This window comes from Oncorhynchus gorbuscha, linkage group LG12 (genome assembly GCF_021184085.1).
Source record: "Oncorhynchus gorbuscha isolate QuinsamMale2020 ecotype Even-year linkage group LG12, OgorEven_v1.0, whole genome shotgun sequence".
Lineage (NCBI taxonomy): Eukaryota > Metazoa > Chordata > Actinopteri > Salmoniformes > Salmonidae > Oncorhynchus > Oncorhynchus gorbuscha.
Window position 1 is genome coordinate 36,594,809 of NC_060184.1, and position 19,941 is coordinate 36,614,749.

Below are 19,941 nucleotides of genomic sequence, written 5' to 3' on the forward strand. Positions count from 1 at the left end.
CCTGTAAATTGTGAAATCTAATCATGCATAATGGAGGGTTGAGCTGTCCTGTCTTAAAGCATTTGGCAGTGATGTACTTTGACTAAATGGAGCCTATTCTAGTATTGTACTCTATCAGCATGATCAATCTGGTTTTCATGACCTCCAAGTGACAGTATTGAGGAACTGCAATTATGGAATAAGGAATTCTACAAAATGGTGTCTGTAAAGCACTGTCACACCCTCCTGTGGAATCCGGAGGAATTTTCACTTCCTCCTTGGTGGAGAGAGGACAATTGACTTCTCACTGTTTGTTACTTTACCCTGAAAAGACTCAAATGAAAGTGTATGCTAGTGAATACAGGACCCTTCAGAACTGATTCTAATATTGGTCCTGGACATTTTTTTGTGTGTGGGATGATTCTTTTGAATCAATAAAAGTTACTTCTTCCAAATTGTAGTTTATTACAAGACTATTTATAAAAGTACTACCTGCTTACACACAAAACAAACAACAATGACATCACCAGCTGAACAGAGGAGACAAGCTGAGGAAGCCACTTCCAGCTATTGCAGTAGAGAAAGTGCATGTTTGAGATTGACTACATAGCAGTTGGTGACTCGATGGACTGATCTACCAATTATAATAAGTAGCCATTTAGAATGCCAGATTTGCAGAACAGTCCATCTGCAGTTGCCAACTGCAATGTAACACTCAAACGTGCACATTGAGGAAAATCGGTGCCGTTGAAGGTCAAAGTTTCATGAGGAAGCGCAGCACCAGGTCCCTGAGAGCGGTACGGAGTGGCTCGTTGTCGTCACACACAATGTGTGTCCCGTCCTCCTCCAGCTGGATCAGGGTGTCCTCGGCCTGCAGGTGCAGAATGTGGCCGTCTGCGGTCTCCTCTACCTTGACCTCCGTGATACCGTGCTGGGAAGGAAGAGAAAGGAAGAAGACCGCTGAGCCTAAATGGGTGCATATATGAAGGACACCGAAGTGCAAGGCAGAAGCTCTCCTGAGCCAATTGGTTGCTTGGAGGGAGAGCTATCACCATACTGTTTACATGAACCCCATCTCTTAAGATATGCTGATGCCAAAGGAATAGGGGAAAGGCATACACATATGTAATCAGTGTCCAATGCTTTGAAGGTGTCTCTCTCACCCAAAATAAATGGACACATCCACTGATCATGTGACATTATTTATTCTTATGTTTAGACTCAATAGCGCATTGAAGCCAAATTAAGTCGGTTAAGATGGCATCTCATGGCAGAAATAACATGCGCAGTTTGAGCTATTCCAGGAAGTGATGTTGCAGGCTTGCTCAGTGCTGCCCCCTCATTGAGGAACTCAAGTTGAAGTCCGACCAGGGTACTGCAGGCTGCCATTAGCAACTATATTATCCTTATAACCTCTGTGTTCGATTCTAAAATAATCAGTTCAAGGACATACATCTGGGGTATTAGAAGCAACTACTGGTACCGTATTGTCTTTGAAAAATGTCTTTATTTACACAAAGATTGCCATTTTTCATTCACTATAATGGAAGGCCCTGTTTCCTACATGCAATTACTGCGGTCACCCTTTAACCTCCATGGCTTCAATAAGAGGGGGCAGTCGTTCTCCCCTGTTCTCACCTTGTGTAGCATGGCTAAGAAGGCTTCCAGGGGTACAGCTCCACTGAGCAGGGGTTTGGGGGCCAGTACTTCTGGGGGCTCCTCTACTACACGCTTCCTCTTCTTACTGGGGGGCAGCGGAGGGGGCTTGGGGACTGGCTGGTAGCACACAGACAAGATAGTTAGTGGTGTATACATCACAGCTTTGCTGCTGATACTAATGAATTTTCCTTTCTGGGCAATTTACTTTTTCAACACATAAATACGCACACACACACACAAAACCTACACTCACACTGACCTGCAACGTATGCTTGTTATCCTTGGACTGCAGAACTGCGGACACAGTTGCTACAGAGATGCCAGGTTTGATCTCAGAGGGCAATAGGGATTTGGCCAGCTACAGAGGGTAGGGGTTTAGAGACTGTTAGACAAAAACCTAAACAACACCCTAATGTTCCATATAGTGCACACTACTTTTGGCCAGAAGAGGTTTATATATATATATATATATATATATATATACAGTGGGGCAAAAAAGTATTTAGTCAGCCACCAATTGTGCAAGTTCTCCCACTTAAAAAGATGAGGCCTGTAATTTCCATCATAGGCAGACTTCAACTATGACAGACAAAATGATGGTGGAAAATAAGGTCAAATGTTTTCTGTAAGTCTTCACAAGGTTTTCACACACTGTTGCTGGTATTTTGGCCCATTCCTCCATGCAGGTCTCCTCTAGAGCAGTGATGTTTTGGGGCTGTTGCTGGGCAACACGGACTTTCAACTCCCTCCAAAGATTTTCTATGGGGTTGAGATCTGGAGACTGGCTAGGCCACTCCAGGACCTTGAAATACTTCTTATGAAGCCACTCCTTCGTTGCCCGGGCGGTGTGTTTGGGATCATTGTCATGCTGAAAGACCCAGCCACGTTTCATCTTCAATGCCCTTGCTGATGGTAGGCTTTGTTACTTTGGTCCCAGCTCTCTGCAGGTCATTCACTAGGTCCCCCCATGTGGTTCTGGGATTTTTGCTCACTGTTCTTGTGATCATTTTGACCCCACGGGGTGAAATCTTGCGTGGAGCCCCAGATCGAGGGAGATTATCAGTGGTCTTGTACGTCTTCCATTTCCTAATAATTGCTCCCACAGTTGATTTCTTCAAACCAAGCTGCTTACCTATTGCAGATTCAGTCTTCCCAGCCTGGTGCAGGTCTACAATTTTGTTTCTGGTGTCCATTGACAGCTCATTGGTCTTGGCCATAGTGGAGTTTGGAGTGTGACTGTTTGAGGTTGTGGACAGGTGTCTTTTATACTGATAACAAGTTCAAACAGGTGCCATTAATACAGGTAATGAGTGGAGGACAGAGGAGCCTCTTAAAGAAGAAGTTACAGGTCTGTGAGAGTCAGAAATCTTGCTTGTTTGTAGGTGACCAAATACTTATTTTCCACAATAATTTGCAAATAAACTTTTTGGGATTTTTTTTTCTCATTTTGTCTGTCATAGTTGAAGTGTACCTATGATGAAAATTACAGGCTTCTCATCTTTTTAAGTGGGAGAACTTCCACAATTGGTGGCTGACTAAATACTTTTTTGCCCCACTGTAGCTAGCCCCGATTTCCAGGCTTCTTCAAAACAGCAGAGTGATGAACGAGACTTAGCAGTATAGAAACGTCAGACAAGTGTGTTGCAACAGGGCCTACCTCTGGCAGCAGCTGGATGCGTTCCCAGCGGCGTCTGAAGGGCAGGCCCAGCACAGAGCAGCGGCGATAGGGCATGGGAGGGGGCTGCAGCTCCAGCATCAAGTCTGAGCGGTGGGACTGGGCTGGTGGGGGCTGGGTGTACTGCTCTGGACACACCACATGGAGAGGCTGGGAGGGGAGGTTATGTGCAAAAAGGTAGAGGAAGAATGCGTCCAAGGTGAAAAAAAGTAACATTACATTATACATGTATAATTGTGGTTGATTTGAAAAAACTCAGTATCTCTTCACTTTCATTTTGAACTCAACATAGATTCAGTCACTTAAAAAAATAAAAATAAAAAAGGTCCAGATATTGAGTGAATTGAGTACCTGGACCTCCTTGAGCAGCTTGGAGACCTGGTGGAAGTTGAGCCGAGTGTCAATGGGGCAGTACACACACTTCATGGCTAGGGGCTGGTACGGGGCTAACGCATCCAGGTAGGAGAAGTCTGGTTCTATGGGAGTAAGAGAACCAATTCAACAGTTCATTTATTAGATCACATATTTTAGGCACAGACCGTAACGAAAGGCGCCTCGGGACCACGGAATCTGGCGTTTTGTTTTATATTGTCTACTAATTATATTTCTTATAGACCACAAAGCTTTAAGGGCAGGTCTATCTAGCTAGCACAAGATTAGGAACACGGTACCATGGCTGGCAACTTTCCATGTTCTGGTACAGTTGTACTCACCAGTGAAGATTATAGTGTTGAGGCTGGATTTGCCCCACAGTTCCATGAAGTGCACCACGTCCCCGAAGCGAAGAGATGGGTGTCCGGTGAACACCACACACGGTTGCCGGAACTCACTGCTGAAGTCGCCATGGATACTGGGGTAGTGCTTCAACTTGTTCGTCTGAATAAGCTGAAACATATATAGACACAAGTGTCAGAAATAGGCCAACATACAGCTAAATTGTTAAGAACATTTTGGTTAAAATGTATAAAGTTATGATAGATTGAGTAAGTCAAAGATGCAAATTAAATGCACGGTGCAATGTAATTTCATATGGCAGCAACTCTCTTTAAAACAAATTAATTTAAAGACAGAGCCTTACCTCAGCGTGAGGGAAAGGAGGTTCTGGAAGGTAGACCTTGGACTGCTTATTGTGACAAAGCCTGTTGGACGTGTAGGGAGGGGAAAAGACTTATCTCCAGGGGCAAGTTTGCTACCAAAAGTAATTTTTTGTTTAACCCAGGTTAACCTTTTTACAGGTTTGTCTTATTAAGATTATTATTATTTTTTTTTTATAATAATAATTACAAGAAAGAGATGGCAAGGTGAAATCTACAGACAGCTCAAAAAGCACTGGTCATAGAAAGAATATGCTAGAAGAATTTGAATTCTATGGCTCTGGAACTCACCACTCTGCGAAGATCTGTGAGAACTCCAGAGAGCTGTTGGCAACGGGCGAGATGAAGTAGAAGGGGGTGGAGCCTAGATTGGCGTTCTCTATGAACTGGTAAAGACACTCCAGGAGATCATAGATCACCCCCGAGGAATAGCATGGCACCAGCACGTTGCCACCCGCACGGATCGTCATGGCTACAAGCACAACAGACAGTTTGTTCCGACACAACGTCATAGGTCAACCTGTAGTTAGCTTTCTGTGTACCTGTCTAAAAGCAAAGATTAGGTAATTGCACTGTTGATGGAGCAATGGACACTGATGAAAGCCAATGACCATAGGAGTTGGCAAGACAGTACAAACAGATCTGGGAACAGGACACCACATACCTAGGTTACTGCAGAAGTCCCCTAGCATGCCATCTGGGTTGGCGGTTGGCATCTGTGTGAGGCCCGTCAGAATCAGAACGTCACTGTTCTTTAGGGAGCTCTGATCCATGGGCTGTGGATGTGTGGTGAGGAGGGAGGAGCCAGAGACATACGAAACCTTCTCATAATGTGATTGGATGATCCAGTTAGAGCTACCCAATGAGTAACCAGAGCTCAGGGGTGTGACCTGCACGGCACCAAACAGCTCCTGGAGAAATTATAATAGTTAGCTTAAGTTATTAGGTGAATTAGTGTGTGTGTGTGTGTGTGTGTGTGTGTGTGTGTGTGTGTGTGTGTGTGTGTGTGTGTGTGTGTGTGTGTGTGTGTGTGTGTGTGTGTGTGTGTGTGTGTGTGTGTGTGTGTGTGTGTGTGTGTGTGTGTGTGTGTGTGTGTGTGTGTGTGTGTGTGTGTGTGTGTGTGTTTGAATTATAGTGCACAAGACGGATCTCTTACCACTTTCTGCGAGTAGCCCACGAGCTGCACCTTGCTGAGAGCAGAGTTGACATCCTGCATACTGTAGCATCTCTTCCAAGTCGACACTTCAACAGCATCCTTCAGCGGGCCAGGGAGCAGCCTAAACAGACATTCAGTCTCTATATTAAGGGTCTTTCATATTTTCTTGCCCAGGGACCCCCATCATCTTAGCAAATAAGGACAAGTAATCAACATTTTAAAATGAATAGATTTGGTAGATAGTTTCATTATTTTGACCTCCCCACATTACAATTAGAAGAAATGTAAACTCTAACATTCCTTTCTAGCGAACAGGCCAACTCCAAACTGGAGAAGTACATTTCCTAAAGAAAATGTGTGTGCTTGCTAGCTTAAAAAAAAAAAAACGTATTTATGATATTGAAATAAGTTGCAGTACATTTACATTTAAGTCATTTAGCAGACGCTCTTATCCAGAGCGACTTACAAATTGGAGTAGTGGTAGTGACTGCTTAAGTAATGTTAGGGACTGGTTATAGCTGGAAAAGTAGTTAGACGGAGAAATGTATTGACTGACTGACTGGCTAATTGATTGGATAGGATTGCCTGAACATGTGAAAGTTGGTTTGGTGTCTCTAGCTTGAACGGTTTAACATTTAATGGCTAAACTCAAATGTGAGCATGTCATTTATTTTAGAATGCGTTGTTTTGAATTATAATGACTCAACTGAAGCCGGGCTGGTGTGTTGTCCGCTTTGACACCTCGCTCAATTAGAAGGCTTCTCTATTTTTGCGTTTTAACGATGGCGCTGTATCACACAACACATAAAAGGTCATTATTCACATCTTTCAAGCTCATTTGAATTGGAAGAGGTAGCTAAGGCTTGAGGCTTTACCATACATGCTAAATTAAACCAATTCTTACACTTAAGGAAACACAACATTGCTACCGGCAAAGATGATTGAAAAATTGGCCAATCCTGCTAGTGTAACCGGTGTGAAATGGCTAGCTAGTTAGCGGTGGGTGCTAATAGCGTTTCAATCGGTGACGTCACTTGCTCTGAGACCTTGAACCAGTTGTTTCCCTTGCTCTGCAAAAGCCGCGGCGTTTGTGGAGTGATGTGTAACGATACTTCAAGGATGACTGTTGTCTATGTGTGCAGAGGGTCACTGGTTCGATCCCAGGTAGGGGCGGAAGCAATACTGTTACATTGATGCTGTTGACCCAGATCACTGGTTGCTGCGGAAAAGGTGGTGGTCAAAAGGGGTGTGAGTGTAACCGGTGTGAAATGGCTAGCTAGTTAGCGGGGTGCGCGCTATTGGTGTTTCAATCGGTGATGTCACTTGCTCTGAGACCTTGAAGTAGTTGTTTCCCTTGCTCTGCCGCGGGGCTTTTATGGAGCGATAGGTAACGATGCTTCGTGGGAGGCAGTTGTTGATGTGTTCAGAGGGTTCCTAGTTTGAGCTAAGGTTGGGGCGAGGAGAGGGAAGGAAGCAAAACTGTTACACTAGCATACAGTCAATACTCTGCCTGTCCCGTCTTTTCTGCCTGCATCTGGTGAGTTTTAGCTTTACTGTTGGAGAGTTATTTTATCCCAATTAATGCAAATGTATATTGTTATAGTTGATCAAAGTTTATAAGAATTTTAAGTTAGGATAGCCTGAACGTTTTAAAGTTGATCTTGTAGCTTAATTGGCTAAGGAGTAGGAGCATTTTGAATAGCTACCACTGTGTTTCTATGCTTCTCATTCCAACCCATGTTAATTTATGCACATTTTAAATGGTTAAGCACTAGAGCAAATAGAATAATAGTAATGAATAATGAGAGTACCGGTATTCAAGAAATCTAGAATTGTGTTTCACCTTCAGCAAGCACACCTAACTAGGGCTGTGAAGATTGTGTAATTACTTGTCAGACCCCCGGTTGAATACCCCTGCTCTATATGATGTTTTTTTCTCATGAAAATAGTGTGCTCTCAGTTTGTGAATTACATGTTTATCATAAATAGACATATCCTAAACTAATACATGGAGGGCATTGGTCAGGCCTGTCACCAAGCCATACCTTTGTATTTCCTTATACTTCCAGCAGGTAGCAGACTGGGCCTTGGGAACTCTCTCCATGAAGTTTACCAGCTCCTCCATCAGAAGTCTGAGGGCAGATGGGTAGAATCAGCTGGTGATATTCAAGATCACCTTGACATTTTTTCTGGAATGTTTCCATTCTAATGATTCTAGAATGCGATTCTAAAAGTGAATTGCTAAAATCATATTCTAGAATCACTAAATTTTTCTCCAGTGTTGCCAACAAGTCTTTACATTCCCTGTGTTGCCGATCCTAGTGATTCTAGAATGTGATTTGCCATTTTTCTGAAATTGCTGCCAATTCTAGAATGTGATTCTAGAATGTGACAGATGATTCTAGTCACGGCAGTCACCCTCCCTACCTGCCGATCTGCAGCGTTGGTTCTGTGGCATATACAGTCCCAGTGAAGCCTGTGTGCTCGGTGATGTAAGGCAGGGCCATCATACAATGGTAGTTGGAGATCAGGATGACGTCTATGGTGGACAGGTCCAGCAGCTCTTTCTGAGTGAGGAAGATGGACAAAGACACGATAAGTAAGACTACCACATTAACATGGGATGATGTTACCCACAGTGAATTATGAAATGCCCAGGATAATTGTATTTACAGGTTTAAGGTCTGAATTATATCCAGGTTTACATTACCTCAGGGAGACAGAACTCTGGCTGTGAGTCTACAAAGACGCGACCTGCACACTCTTTCAGCTCCTGAAGGTAAACATGTGTGGAGGAATGTTGGTCAACTCAAATTATGAATAAATCCATAGTAGATGAAATAGGCATGAAACAAAATGTGACCTCATACCTTCTCAAGGTTTATTGTGCCATCTTTAGACACCCATCCAGGAAGCTTGGAAAGCCTTGGACTGGAAAAGAGAGAGGGTACTCGATCATCAAACCATGGCAGATGTAGGGGGAAATATGTCTTAATGGTAAATGTCTTTGTAATGTTAACCTAAGGGATTCTTTTTTTTTTTTTTTTTTTGGGGGGGGGGGTGTAGCCTCAATGCTAGCCTCGTTGAGAACCAGGCTTTCATAAATGGGAGTCATGACAACAATGTGGTTTTCGAGGTGTGCAACGCGAGACCACCCCAATGCTAACTGCTTTGTGGCCGATGTACAGCAGCACTCTTGTGAACCACAGGCTGCTGCTGAGAGGACGGTTCATAATAATGTCCGGAACGTAGGGAATAGACATGAATAGGAACCATGTGTTTGATGTTATGTATTTGATACCATTCCACTTATTACACTCCAGCCATTAGCACAAGCCCATTCTCCCAAATGAAGGTGCCACCAGCCTCCTGTGTTGTGACCATCACTTTAGTCTCACCTGTGCACCAGAGGCAGTGGTAGAAACTGCAGGACAGAGGTCGTGTCCAGCCCACAGTCCAACATGATGGTGGTGGATTTGAATTTGAGGACATTGCAAGGCAGGGTGGGGTGACCTGACAGACAGTACTGAAAGAAAGAGATGCTATACACATGTTATCTCTCAACAGGCATGATAGCGAAGTTAGCTAGAACAACAACAATAGCAACTTGCATAGCAAATGCAACAGAAAAACGGTCTTGTCAATAATTGGTTGCTGGCTTGTCAGTGTTCAAAAACGTGCAAATGTGTGATAACTTATTGCAGTTCGTTAACTGTTAGCAAGGTAACGTTAACATGCTAGTCATGGAAAAAAAAAGAGCTACCGGTATTTGGCTAACCAGCTAGCCTAGCCAAGAAGCCATAAGAACTGCATTAGCATACAACAGATAGTGTATGTTCATGGTAAATTCTCCTCATGTTGGATCAACTCACCAATTTCATCTTTATCGATTATAATGTAGACAAATCAAGTCTATCTACAGCATTGTGGACAATTCTTACTTTTGGACTACCGCTTTGTTGCAAACATAAATTGTTGAATTTACCACCCCCTACAGTTGTGGAGTACCAAGTGTCCTTGCATGAAAGAGTTCATCCTTGACCTGAACACTATTGGGAGAGAGTGGCTATGCATATTCATGTGTTGAGGCTCGTAAGCGTAGCATCTCTCCATTGCATACAGACGTCTACAACCCTTATTCAATATTCAAAAATGTATTACAATAATGAGATGTATCCACCAATCCAAAGAAATAACAGGCGGAAACTAAACAGCCCCCCCGTGCCGCTTTGTGGTCAATAACTCCTATTGTTAGGGGACAGATATGTATATTGACAGTATATCCATAATCTTTGGATACACGCGAAATGAGTTAGCTAACGTTACATTCATTCCATGATGGGACGCAAATAATCTCAAACAGATTGCCTACCTACACACATATTACTACATAGAAGCCATGCAGAGAGAGACGCCAAGACTGTGCCCTGTAGCTGTCAGTCTGTAGATAGCAAATGCTAACACTTCAGAGTAGGCGTTCCCTAACGGACATATGCAGATGTTTGCTAGAAACGCCAATAGGATCTCGCAGGCTCGTGCTTGGCTCTGCCCACTATGACTCATTTGTTCACATTGGAAACGACAGGCTGTGGTCTATCTTGGTTTACTGATAAAGTATTTGACTTCATCGTCACAACAAATGTTCCCGATTTGTTCCCAACGAGAAACTGCTGCACCGGTAACTATATCTAACTAACTATATCAGCTACTAGTCAACCTAGCAACTGAGGTCGATTTAGTTAATGATGGACTCTTATAAGCTTCGAAGACCAATAGTTTTTTGTTTTTTTACATTGTACTAACTGTCTTGGTTGCAACAAAGCTAGCTGGCTCGGTGACATTCTCATGCGTTTACTGCCTTTGACAGATCTGAGGTGCAAGTTGAGTCTATTCGCAGGAATGGGAAATTCAACCACCTGTAGTAACCATCTGGGGATCCCCCCAGCAAAAGGGCCCAATGCCGTGGGATGTTCAGATTTCATGATGGATCATACTGTAAAGGTAAACAGTGTTGTTTTCATTTTCCTAAATGCAAAACTAACTGGTAACAACTATTGAAACTGTCAGACTGGTCTTATAGACTTGACGTAGGATAGTAAACGTAAATCCGTGAGACTGAAATTAGTATGACATGTTAACTTTGGTATGGTTACATAAGATACAAGGTTACTTAATAAGGTATTAGGGTAAAACGAAAGGGGGTGGATGGTTGCTTGTTTGATTCGTATCATGGACAACGTTAGCATTTTAGCTAATTAGCAACTTTTCTACTATTATTTTTATTTTTTTTGCTACTTTTCAACAACTTATCATGTAGTGCTTACCCACCCCCAAACCTTAACTTTTTTACCTGATATTTTCACTGTCATTTTACTTTTTATTTCTTTACTTAGCTATTGTTTACTTAATACCTATTTTTTATTTAAACATTACACTGTTGCTTAGGGCTTTGTATTCGGCACACGTGACAAATAAACTTAGATTTGATTCCCTTAATCTTAACCCTTTTAGCTAACCATAACCCTTTAACCTAACTCCTAACCTTAACCCCTAGAGCTAGCAAGCGTAAGTGTTAGCCACTAAGCTAATGTGAGCCGCAACAAAATAGGAATTCTTAACATATCATACGTTTGTACATTCGTAATCTATTGTACATTTTGGAAATTCCTAACATTGTATGTGGTCCTTCTGTAGCTCAGTTGGTAGAGCATGGCGCTTTGTAACGCCAGGGTAGTGGGTTCGATCCCCGGGACCACCCATACGTAGAATGTATGCACACATGACTGTAAGTCGCTTTGGATAAAAGCGTCTGCTAAATGGCATATATATATACATATATATATATATTGTATGCGTTTTAATTTGGAACTTTGTACAAATTGCAATTCATAACATAGACAAAATGCATGATGGAAATCCACAAATTAATACAGACTATATGAAACATCATACCAAATGAGTGATCATACTAAATGGAGTGTCTCGGATTCACCTACAGAATAATAGGAAATTCTGAGACCATGCTGAAACTGTCTGTCACTAGGGTACCTTCTTTCGGCTATACTATCCATGTGTAGCATGCGAGGATGCGGAAAAACCAGACTGGATCCCAAGCAAAGAATATTTCTATGGGCTTGCAGACTTCATGAACATCAAGAGAGGCCTGAGTGAACTGATTTTTAATTACCTCTTTGGTAAATATATTTATTCTATGATAAATTACCATTTAGTTTCTTTTAGCTATAGTGATCCTGGAACATGTCGTACAACTCAGGTAGGCTAGATGTACCATGTTTTATGCAGTACCGTGTTTTATCCAGTGTAAATTATGTTATTCAATTACTCACAAACTGTATTTGAGTTGTTATAACATATTTTGTTTTGCAAAGGATCTTTTAAGATACCTGCTGCCATGAATGCCCCATATAAACAGAATGGGAAGTGTCCAGTAATTGTCTTCTCTCATGGACTTGGAGCTTTCAGGTACAAACAGAAGTTAGCATTTAATTGTTCACATTAAATGTACAGTTCCTTCAGAAAGTATTCACACCCCTTGACTTTATCCACATTTTTTTGTGTTACACAGTGGTGTAAAGTACTGAACTCAAAATACTTTAAAGTACTACTTCAGTAGTTTTTTGGGGCATCTGTATGTTACTATTTATATTTTTGACAACCTTTACTTACACTTCCTAAAGAAAATATTGTACTTTTTACTCCATACATTTTCCCTGACAACCCAAATTACTTGTTTATATGCTTAGCAGGACAGGGAAATTGTGAAATTGACACACTTATCAAGAGAATACATGGTCATCCCTACTGCCTCTGATCTGGCAGACTCACATAACACATGCATCTTTTGTAAATAATGTCTGAGTGTTGGAGTGTGCCCCTGGCTATCTGTACATTTTAAAAACAAGAAAATGGTGCTGTCTGCTTTGCTTAATATAATGAATTTGAAATGATTTACACTTTTACTTCTACTTTTGATAATTATATTTGAGCAATTACATTTACTTTTCATACTTGAGTAAAAGTATTTGGTTTAAAATATACTAAAGTACTAAAGTAATTTGTAAGTCGCTCTGGATAAGAGCGTCTGCTAAATGACTTAAATGTAAATGTAAATGTATTTTACTGTGTGACCTTCACTTTTACTTGAGTAACACTCTATTAAGGTATCTATACTTTTACTCAAGTATGACAATTAGGTACTTTTTCCACCACTGGTGTTACAGCCTGAATTGAAAATGGCTTAAATTGAGATTGTGTGTCACTGGTCTACACACAATACTCCATAATGTCAAAGTGGACTTTTTTGCCACTTTTTAAAAATGAAAAGCTGAAATGTCTTGAGTCAATAAGTATTGACCCCCTTTGCTACCGACTTGTCCAGTTTAATGCCACTCTGTAACACAACAAAATGTGGAAAAAGTCAAGGGGTGTGAATACTTTCTGTAGGTACTGTACATTCTCCACATTATCTTATCTTATAAGGACATTATATTATGCCTTTCATCTCCCCCCCCCCCCCCCAGAACTTTATATTCAGCCATATGCGCAGAACTGGCCTCACAGGGTTTCATAGTAGCAGCAGTGGAACACAGGTAATCCACATGCTCTTTACACACACTCTCTCCCATTCTCTACACACGCTGTCCACAGTCTCTGTCCACTTCATTCATGAAAAGAGACATTGTCTGAAAAGCACTCCCGAATCCAACGGGCAGAGGAAGAGATGCTCCAGTCTACATTACATTTACTTAAGCTAACGATGACAGAGTACTCTCCGTAAATACACAGACCGTCTCCCCCACATAGGCTACAGGCATGAGCGACCTGCCTGTTTATCTCAGCGCGGGAGTGGGAAGGATATGCAGACAATGGTACAAATTAGGTCATCACATTTCTATCAGTACTATAGTACTATATGGATGACTTGATGCCTGTTCTATGGCCTAACCCCATCTGTCATGGGGTTATGGCCTAAAGCCCATCACACTATACAGGTTAAGCTTTCTGCTGTGAACTTCAGTGTAATATTTCACGTGGCAGCATTTTACAACAACCAAAATAACATGTCAGTATTTGTGCCGCTGAAAGAGACTTCTTATTCGTTGTTTTACTCGAGGGATGAATCTGCCGCTGCCACATTCTTCTACCATGGAAAGACTGAAGAGCCTGAGGAGAAAGAAGAGGAGTCGCTGCCGCCTAAACCCAACCCCGAGGCCCCAGAGAACCTGGTAGAGGAATGGATGTACTACAGATCTCTGAAACCAGGCGAGAGTGAATTCCCCCTCAGGAATAAACAGGTACACATAGTAATATACAGAAATGAATATGTCACATACAATGTAATGTGTAGATTTCGGGAATGTTTGCTCCATTCCTCAGTGTACCCTGCATTTGAGTAATACATTTGACTTATGAATGTAATACCACTACTGCCATAACATTGAGGAATATTTGTATTCCTCCACATTTGCATTGCCTTCTGTTGGGAAGACAAATTACATTTAGAAATGTGACGTGAACTCTCTCCATAGGTGTTACAGAGAGCCGATGAATGCATAAAGGCTTTGATATACTCATCCAAATCAACTCGGGAAAGAAGATGGAGAACGTGCTCGGGACAGAGTTTGACTGGATGACTTTGGCGGTGACTATTTATTTTATGTCTGAAATGGAAGAATCGGCGACCAGCAACTCTTGAACCTTTTGTGTTCTCTGCTGTCGTGAATGGCTAAATAGACTGCCTTTTTAGATAACGCTCAGCTTAATCACAACACACCACGTTACTTTATAACCCCCTTTTTTTGTAGAAGAAACTAAATAAGCAAGGCCATCTGTTTTCGTCAGTTAAATTATATATTTTAAAGGGATTCATCCACATTGGATAATAAACAGGCCCTAAGAGTTGTGCGTGAACAATCGATTCATATTCAGGTAACTTGTGTAAAAACCTGTAATACGATTACTTGTCTTCTGTTTGGATCATACCCTGGCATTTCAATCATATCCTATGATGCTGGTATTGAATGACCTCACCCTGTATCTTCCCTCTTTCCCAGAACTCTATGGACTTGTGCCGGATAGCAGTGATGGGCCATTCTTTCGGTGGAGCAACAGTGATCGAAGCCCTCTGCAATGAGGTCAACTTCAAGTAAGAGCTATCCCTCTCAATTGAGTCCCATTTTTAAACGGTCGTTTCAGTTTTCAAATGTAGATTGCATTTCTCTCTCGACAAAAGTATTCAAGTGGCACATTTTTAAGCTCTGGTTTCGATGGTTGGTTGGAACGTGGTGCTTTAACACCAGAGTTTGATTCCCCCATGGTTCCATATTGTAAACTGAAAATATACAGTGTCACTTTGGATAGACATGCCTTCTAAATCAGTGTTTCTCAGTGTGATGTTGCAGACCAGTCCTTTAGATGGTTGGCTTATACCAATAAGTCTGTTTTTCAAGTGCTAGAGAGGACCCAAGAAATCCCTAGCTCTCTTGCTAAATTACCAAGTTATATCAATAATAATGCTATTCTACACATTTTGTCATGAGGCTGAGAGAGAATGTTCCCATTTTAAAGGCCCAGTGCAGTAAAAAAAACAAGAGTTCCTGTGTTTTAAATGTATTTCCGCACTATGAGGTTGGAATAATACTGTGAACTTGTGAAAATGATGATTATGCCTTTTTAGTGTCAAAGCTGTTTGAAAAGACTGCCTGAAATATCAGCCTGTTTTGATGGGATGGAGTTTTGGCCTGCTGACATCACCAGTTAAATGACCAATAAGAAAGAAAGGGTTCCAACCTTTTCTGCCAATAACAGCCAGTTTTCAGATTCCCACTCAGACCTAGTTAAATTCTTGCTTGAGAAATTGGTCTTTACTGAGAAGCAATAAAAAAAAATACCATTGTTAAAAAAAAAATCAAAGTAAGGTACTTAATTGTTACCCAGAAATAATTTAGTATTGAGATTAAAACAGCTGCATTGGACCATTACCCTAACACCTAGCGACCTTGTCAAGAGGTTCGGATCTCTTGGCTACCCCCCCAAACTCACAATAATATTAGTTGTACACTGAAAAAAAAAACGCAACTTGCAACAATTTCAAAGATTTTACTGAGTTACAGTTCATATAAGGAAATCAGTCAATTGAAATAAATTCATCAGTCCCTAATCTGGATTTCACATAACTGGGAATACAGCTTTGCATCTGTTGGTCAGAGATAATTATTAAAAATTTTTTAAAGTTAAGTCACCAAACCAGTCCGTATCTGGTGTGACTGCCTCATGCAGCGTGACACATATCCTTCACATAGAGTTAATCAGGCTGTTGAATGTGGAATTTTGTCCCACTCCTCTTCAATGTCTGTGCGAATTTGCTGGATATTGGCGGGAACTGGAACACGCTGTTGTACACATCGATCCAGAGCATCCCAAACTTGCTCAATGGGTAACATGTCTGGTGAGCATGCAGGCCATGGGAGAACTGGGACATTTTCAGCTTCCAAGAATAGAGTGTAGATCCTTGCGACATGGGGCTGTGCATTATCATGCTGAAACATGCGGTGATGGCGGTGGGTGAAAGGCATGACAGTCGGCTTCAATCTCAACATGTTATCTCTGTGCATTCAAAATTGCCATGGATAAAATGCAATTGTGTTTGTTGTCCGTAGCTTATGCCGGCCCATACCATAACCCCAACGCCACCATGGGGCACTGTGTTTACAAGTTGACAAAGGCAAACCGCTCGCCCACAGAAGATGAGCATTTGTTACGACGCCAAACTGCAATCAGGTCAAGACCCTGGTTAGGACGACAAGCATGCAGATGACCTTCCCTTATATGGTTTCTGACAGTTTGTGCAGAAATGATTTGGTTGTGCAAACCTACAGTTTCATCAGCTGTCCGGGTGGCTGGTCTCAGACGATCCCGTAGTTGAAGAAGCCGGATGTGGAGGTCCTGGGCTGGCGTGGTTGCACCTTGTCTGCGGTTCTCAAAAATTAGGTTGGAGATGGCTTGTGGTAGAGAAATGAACATTCAATTATATAGCAACAGCTCTGTTGGACATTCCTACACTCTACATGCCAATTGCACGCTCTCTCAAAACTTGTTGTGTTGTGTAACAAAACTGCATATTTTAGAGTGGAGTTGTCTCCAGCACAAGGTGAACCTGTGTAATAATCATGCTGTTTTATCAGCTTCTTGATAATCCATCCACTTGACACGCATGTCAAATCTTGGCAAAGCAGAAATGCTCACTAACGGGTATGTGAACAAATTTTATGCAAAAAAATAGAGAGAGTGTTTTGTGCGTATGGAACATTTCTGCCATCTTTTATTTTAGCTCATGATAACAACACTTTACGTTCATTTTTTCGTACAGTGTATATGCTATTGATCTCCTCAGGTGTGGCATTGCCCTGGACGCGTGGATGTTCCCCCTGGATGAGGAGATCTACGCCAGGGTAAAGCAGCCCATCTTCTTCATCAACTCTGAGAAGTTCCAGTGGGCCGGGAACATCATGGCCATGAGGAAACTGGTCCCACCTGACTCCTCCTCCACACAGAGGAAAATGGTCACCATTAAGTACGGCAAGAGTATACATTCATTGTGTCTGAGATGACAGTGTGAAAAATTATATTTGTTTTACACACCGATTTGGTTTAGCTGATCTGTGCGCAAAAGACCAAACAAAACAAACACCATCTCTGAATCCACTCTGGTCTGCTGTCATTTATCTCGTGTCTGGCACTTACAAAACCACTTCCTTATTTGAAACCAGTCTATCAGTGCAATAAAACCTCAGAGTTGTGTATTCTCTTCAAAAGAGGAACTTCTTTTCACAGTCCAACTTCACAGTTCACAATCCAAAGAACACACAATTGCCTCAATTATGTGAGAAGCACATCGATGACATTTGTGTTGTCCTTTTTGCTTCTGTGGCTGACCCGGGCTTTGGACTCTGCAGGGTCTGTGTGTGTGTGCGTGCATTTGTTTTTCAGGGAGTTGGGTTAATCGAAAATACATTTCTGTGATATGATAATGGCCACTCAAGTATTCTTCTTCTATTCTCCCACCACAGGGGAACAGTTCACCAGAGCTTCCCAGACTTCACCTTCCTGACAGGCAATTGGATCGGGAAGATCCTGAAGCTGAAAGGAGAAATCAACCCTCAGGTTGCCATCGATCTCTGTAATAAAGCATCGCTAGCGTTCCTGCAGCGACATCTAGGTAAGGATCTGTATGGTGTTCATTTGATTAGTAAACGAGGGTTGCTTCAACAGTCGCTTGGAAACCAGATGTTGAATTGCATTCTCCGTTGGGCAGAAATGAGCGTTTTGAAGCAGGAAAGTTTCCTCTCATGATCTCTGCAAGCTAGAATGTTTAATGAAATGGTATTTTAACGTACTTGGTCCATTTGGTGGTATGAATGTGATGCAATATATCCAAAGTATAATTATATCAATTTTCAAACCGCTGGTAGTGCTTTCAGATTTCTGTCACCTGAACCATGCGCGCAATATAAAATACATACACAACACACCTATATGAACTTGCTGAGTTCGTGCACGTGTTTACATGGTTCTACGCATGATTCAGGTGATGGAATTCTGAAAGCACAACCGGCGCTTTGAAAAGTTGACACAATTATAATTTCCTGTGGATGTCTCTCATTCCAACTGCCAAAAGGACCAACCGCACAGACAACAGGTAAAGTAAGTACGTTAAAATAAAATTTTATTCAAAATTCTGGCTCGTAGAGGTCGCGAGAGGAAACTTTCCTGATTCAAACGCTCATTTTTGCACGACGGAAATCAATTTCGGGTTTCCAGGCAGCTTCAACAGGTGCATCAGGCCTGTTCAAATGGCATTCTGTGTTCTGGAGATTTTCCTTCTGAACGTTTTTCCATTTAATAAAACAGGAAGCAAAGTCATCTTTGCGTGGGTAATGTGTCAATTGTGTTTGTCTTTGTTTTGCAGGTATGGATAAAGACTTCAATCAATGGGACCATCTAATAGAGGGCAAGGACGACAACCTCATTCCAGGCACCAATGTCACAGAACTACCTTAGTTCAATTCCATCTAAACTATGCACTTTACACAGAGGGGATGTTTGATTTCCAGACAATACCACTAGCTGAACTTAAGGTGCCAATATTTGTTGCACTGAGCCTTAACTGTTTAATCATAGACAAAATGTAAAATAGATGCAAAGCAATTTCTACTACAGGCCATCTTAACCAATACCTAATTATGATTGCTCGGCGAGGGTGCATATCTCCAAGTATTGAGAAACTGCTTTTTTTGGTTGCATAGTATCTATATAGAGCATCTAAGAACACAATCTGCTTTACTCAGTATGTTTTACATGAACAAAGTTATGGTTGCAGTGTGCTATGCGATTATACACCTGTATGGGATATTATTCAAGAGTACGATTTAGAAATTGTTTGGATCAAGGAGTCTTAATACAGTTTCAAGATTTCATTTTATAACCCCTAGATGGTTAATGTGATTACGACATTGATTCAATATTTGGTGTTTATTTAGCATGATTGCACAGAGTACAGATTGAGATCAGGTAGCATAGATACAACAAGAATCGAACAAATTGATTACACTTAGCTCACAAAGGATGAGATGTTTCTCGATTCCTTTGAATCAGATCCATAAATGTGTCCTGTGCCTTAACCTACAGCAGCCGAGCTGTGTCCTTCCAGCTGGGTTGTATTTGTTAGTCACCAAACGGAAAACCCACGTACACAACCTGAACTTGCCAATGAGAAACGCTCCTTTTCCGTTTTCTGTTGCAAAACATTCGGTAGTGTGGCCTAATGCAGTTTCTTAACTCCTCGGGTTACCCCCAACAGCACATATTGTTGTGGCCCCAGACAAACTGATTCTATTCGGGGGGGCTTGATGATTAGTTGACAAGTTGAATCACGTGGGCTTGTCTGGGCCTCAACAATGTGTGCTGTTTGGGGTATTGGAGGTCTGGAGTTGGGGAAACACTGCACTAATGAATACAACCCTGGAACACTTAAATGTAACAGCTTATTTTTCTGTCCTTCATTTCCATGCTTTTCATATTTACACTACTGTAATCCAATGCATCTCATTTGTATACAACTATAAATGGATACTGTGAACATCGAGTATTTGTGTCCTTGATCAGTGACAATTATGTGGTCATAAATATGATTGTAAGATTATGCACCATCACTTTCTAGTGATGTTCTGGAATGTCATAGAATGCAAGCTACATCTACACCGGATTGTGGAGGACATTGAAGATGTGGTGGTATGAGAAGATCAGAGCAGCTGCTGTTAGGACTAAGAAAATGACTCCAAGGAAGTGCAAGATGATGT

The 19,941-nt window shown here is 41.6% G+C and overlaps 2 protein-coding genes across 3 annotated transcripts; one reads left to right on the forward strand and one right to left on the reverse strand.

Annotated features, from left to right (window-relative positions):
• Positions 1-428: 428 nt before the first annotated feature.
• On the reverse strand, positions 429-9,575 carry LOC123991681 (integrator complex subunit 9-like). Of its 2 annotated transcripts, none has more exons than XM_046293328.1 (16): positions 9,436-9,575; positions 8,962-9,089; positions 8,434-8,494; positions 8,274-8,336; positions 7,991-8,130; positions 7,609-7,695; positions 5,564-5,684; positions 5,072-5,318; positions 4,699-4,879; positions 4,392-4,452; positions 4,027-4,198; positions 3,665-3,789; positions 3,296-3,463; positions 1,898-1,996; positions 1,618-1,755; positions 429-910 (listed from the first exon to the last, which is right to left on the reverse strand). In XM_046293328.1, the coding sequence occupies exons 1-16, from the start codon at positions 9,442-9,444 to the stop codon at positions 734-736; spliced, it is 1,977 nt and encodes a 658-aa protein (XP_046149284.1). In that variant the 5' UTR covers positions 9,445-9,575; the 3' UTR covers positions 429-733. The 2 variants fall into 2 exon arrangements, with proteins under 2 accessions (XP_046149284.1, XP_046149286.1); XM_046293330.1 differs by having other exon boundaries at positions 8,962-9,105; positions 9,436-9,512.
• A 552-nt stretch (positions 9,576-10,127) lies between these two features.
• Positions 10,128-19,721, forward strand: LOC123990951 (platelet-activating factor acetylhydrolase-like). The gene is given in 12 exon segments (XM_046292001.1): positions 10,128-10,241; positions 10,431-10,564; positions 11,607-11,757; positions 11,953-12,046; positions 13,105-13,173; positions 13,698-13,878; positions 14,113-14,143; positions 14,146-14,225; positions 14,638-14,729; positions 16,977-17,156; positions 17,653-17,801; positions 18,552-19,721. Coding segments are annotated over 11 exon segments (1,221 nt in total). The 5' UTR covers positions 10,128-10,241; positions 10,431-10,462; the 3' UTR covers positions 18,644-19,721.
• The last annotated feature ends 220 nt before the right edge of the window (positions 19,722-19,941 follow it).

Excerpts from the sequence above, each read along its gene's own strand:
- LOC123991681 (XM_046293328.1), bottom strand. Across the intron at positions 4,453-4,698 it reads TCACAGATCTTCGCAGAGTG|GCTTTGTCACAATAAGCAGT; the intron begins GTGAGTTCCAGA and ends CACGTCCAACAG. Across the intron at positions 911-1,617 it reads TCTTAGCCATGCTACACAAG|CACGGTATCACGGAGGTCAA; the intron begins GTGAGAACAGGG and ends CTTCCTTCCCAG.